General features: G+C 38.0%; 1 protein-coding gene across 1 annotated transcript; it reads left to right on the top strand.

Moving 5' to 3' along the window:
- Positions 1–349: 349 nt before the first annotated feature.
- LOC149423005 (uncharacterized) lies at positions 350–1,846 on the top strand. The gene is made up of 3 exons (XM_089633036.1): positions 350–475; positions 625–780; positions 1,066–1,846. Exons 1-3 carry the CDS (start codon positions 350–352, stop codon positions 1,366–1,368), a joined length of 585 nt encoding a protein of 194 aa, XP_089489162.1. The 3' UTR covers positions 1,369–1,846.
- Positions 1,847–3,529: the final 1,683 nt, after the last annotated feature.

Here is a 3,529-nt window from a genome sequence, read left to right as displayed (position 1 = left end):
ATCACATTAAAGTGGTGGAGAATAAAAATTCTAATACAAATACCCTAATTTCCAAGAGGGAGGCTTGGAAAAGTATCGTAATGAAGTAAGTATACCTATATATTTTTAACTTTTCTACACTTCCCTTCATAGCTTTGGTAAGTATCTATTTTTAATAAAAAATAACCGTTGTAAATAATTCATTGGTTAAGATCAATGTACCTACTTATGCCACTTAATTAATAATCCACTATTTTTCAGATTTAACACCCTGAGCGATTTCCCAAGGGATCTATCTCAAATCCAAGCACAGTGGAAACTGTACAAATTAACATCCAAAAACACACTGAGCCTCTATCGTAGGGCGATAATGGCAACCGGTGGAGGGCCGAGACCGACAAGCCCGTCGGAGGAAATCTACTCACTGGTGGACATGTTGCCCAATGAATTTGCGGTGGACAGCAACTGTCACGATAGTAATTCGTATTCTGCAAAGGTAAATATTGTAGCTTTATTTTATTCAAAAGATGAATTTGTACGATGATAATAATTTTATTAAAATATTGATTGTTCTATCGAAACTGAACTTGTATTTAATGTATAAAGATAGAATAAAAGTTTGCAAATGGTGTTTTATTATTACAGATTTCGCCCACAAACGTAGCTGCTGCCCGACCACAATCACCTTTGCCACAACCAGCACCAGCACCACAACGAGTTCCACAGCCAGCTCTACCAGCACCGCCACCAGCACACACTGTCCCGCTGCGCTCTTCACCCCGGAGGCGACTCTTCACTAAAGTAGGTCACACATTACACTTCATTGCCATTTGTATAACAGACTTTATTGTCGGACCAAAATTAAAAGTTTAGTAAGAAAATCAATAAATTTGTTTAATTTCATATTTTTTTATTTATAAAATGCATATTTAATTATTAAGAAAAGATACATCAAATCACCATACATGTTGAATGAAGTGTAAACATACAGATTAAATATATCAAAACAGAAAAAAAGTAGAAAATAGATTAAACAGCACAATTATTTTAAACCAGGTATGAAAGATTTATGTTGTTTTTTTTCAGAAAGCCAAACCTGATGACTTGTCGGTGAAAGTATGGGAAGAAACCAAAAAAATGATTCACCTGGAGTACACGAAGAAAATGGAGCGTATGGAGAATGAGTCCAGGCAAATAATTCAGACTCGAATAAGGTTGACTGAAGACGAGTCCAGGGCCAACCTTCGGCTGAATGTACTGGAAGCTGAAAATAAAATAAGGTTGATGGAGGAAGAGTCCAGGAACATTATTCATGCTCGAATAAGGTTGATGGAGGAAGAGCATAATACAAACATGTTGATGCGCAAAGAAACACCCCCAACCCCCTAGCCCCCCGCTTAAGAGGTGTCAGTGGAGAGTCCCGCTGCTGCGCGTGCCCAGGGGACCAATTCTCCACCAACGGTTAGTATTTATTCATTTCCATTCATTTGCGTGTAATATCGTACATTTAAAATGTCTTCTTACTGCTCTAACGCTTCATTCAGAAGAAGCTCTGTCTTTGACGGATTCAACAATATGATAGTCGAAGAATAATGAATATTTCAGATATTTTAAAGTGTATTTCTACATTCTGTTATATTTACTATCAATAATTAATATTATTCTAATTTGTTATTATTATTTGTAGACAAGGATCTTCCACTGTAAGCAGTCCTTAAATAAATAGTCACCACGAAACAGGCAACCTAGTATGATGACTTGATGTATCTATTCTCTTATTAAATATCATGCATTTTATAAATAAATTAATATGATATTAAACAAACTTATTGATTTTCTTACTAAACAAAACTTACATACTCTTTAAAAATGTTGACGAATGAAGACCTGTCTATTTGCATTTCCGGTCTGGTTCATGTTTGGAGCTCCTTCCAATTCCATGTCAGCACCGTCACCTGCTACTGGTCCTGCTACTGCATCCTCATCGCCTTCACCATCACCATCATCTATTGGAATCCAATTATAAAGCACAGCATTATTACACACAAAATTCTAATGTAAGGAATATCTGTTATTTTGAATTGTTTTCTTACCAAAATCAGGATCATTCATATCGACGGCAATACATTGGAGAACAGCAAGAGCTACTATAGTTGTCTTGATGGTATCAAGAGAACCTGACATACCCCGCAGCAGGCAACGAAATCTTTGCTTCCACACACCAAAACATCTCTCTACCGTGTTGCGAGTAGATATTTGAGCCCTGTTATAGGCCTCTTCTCCGGGGTTTCTTGGATTCCTAACTGGGGTGAAGAGATATGGTGTACAGGCATAACCTCCATCTCCCAATAGTCGTCCATTGAAGTGACCATCTTCAAACCTTTGTTTGATATTACTTTCTCTGAAAATGCGAGCATCGTGGGTGCTGCCTCTCCAATGAGCAACAATATCCATGATTTTCAGCTTAGCATTGCACACAACCTGAAATGAATTCATTCATACATTCAATGTTGGTTAAAGTTAAAATTTCATAGGCACATATCGAGGTTTCACTTTACAAACCTGGACATTTAATGAATAAACCCCTTTCCTGTTGACATAGTACTGTCCGGCATCACCGCCAACTTTCCTTATTTTAATATGGGTGCAGTCAATTGCTGAAAACGTTTTATTGCATAAAATTCTGCAACGGTTGCCTGTTGCTCGCCAATGCTCTGTGGCATTTTTATGTGCCGTGGAGCAAGACGAGCAAATGCAGTTGCAACGCGTTTGCTTATGCGGGACATCGTTTGCTGGCTAAAACCGTGAATGTCGGCACAATCATCCTGTATCTGCCAAAAAAAAGCTATATTAATTGAAAGCGTGTTTGGTTATCGATTTTGCTGATTTGCTTCACAGGTATGTAGTATTAAAAAGTAATTAAAAACTATCTTACTTCATTCCGCCCCCAGTATCGTATGGCAGAGAGAACTTGTAGATCCACGGAGATTCTACTTCCACGTCTGTTGTCGCTGACATGCAAGTCTGGCCGTACTAGATCAATTATTCGTCTCATATTGATTTTGGTGAATCTATATTTGCATCGAAAATCTAATTCTGAGAGAGCTTCAAACGGATCGTATCGCTTATTGTAGGTTTTACGTACGCGCGGTTGACGTACAATTCGTATACGATCGATGTTTTCCAAACCCGACCGCAAAATGTCGAGATTATCAAAAAAGTTTTCCATTTCGAGAGAGTTTGGTACGCAAGTTGACGCGAGTTTAGTCTATAAACCTAGGGGACCCGCGATCTAAAATCTGACAGGTCGATAATCTGCTGTATTACCCACCCGCGCATGCGCGCGGCCGTGAGTAAGAATTTGGAATAATCCGTTCATTTATGTGTACATTTATTTTCATGAGTAAGACTGTAAGAGTATCTCGATGACACATGTGTCCTAGTCCCCGATTAAATTAAATTTCAGGCTTAGTAGGGTTCCATGCTAACTCAACACAGTGACTATTTAACACACTTTTAAAAAGTGATATAAATAAATTAACACCGATGA

This window comes from Hesperophylax consimilis, chromosome 6 (assembly GCF_061612785.1).
Source record: "Hesperophylax consimilis isolate HC1 chromosome 6, BYU_Hcon_1.0, whole genome shotgun sequence".
Lineage (NCBI taxonomy): Eukaryota > Metazoa > Arthropoda > Insecta > Trichoptera > Limnephilidae > Hesperophylax > Hesperophylax consimilis.
This window is presented reverse-complemented; position numbering and strand designations above follow the sequence as displayed.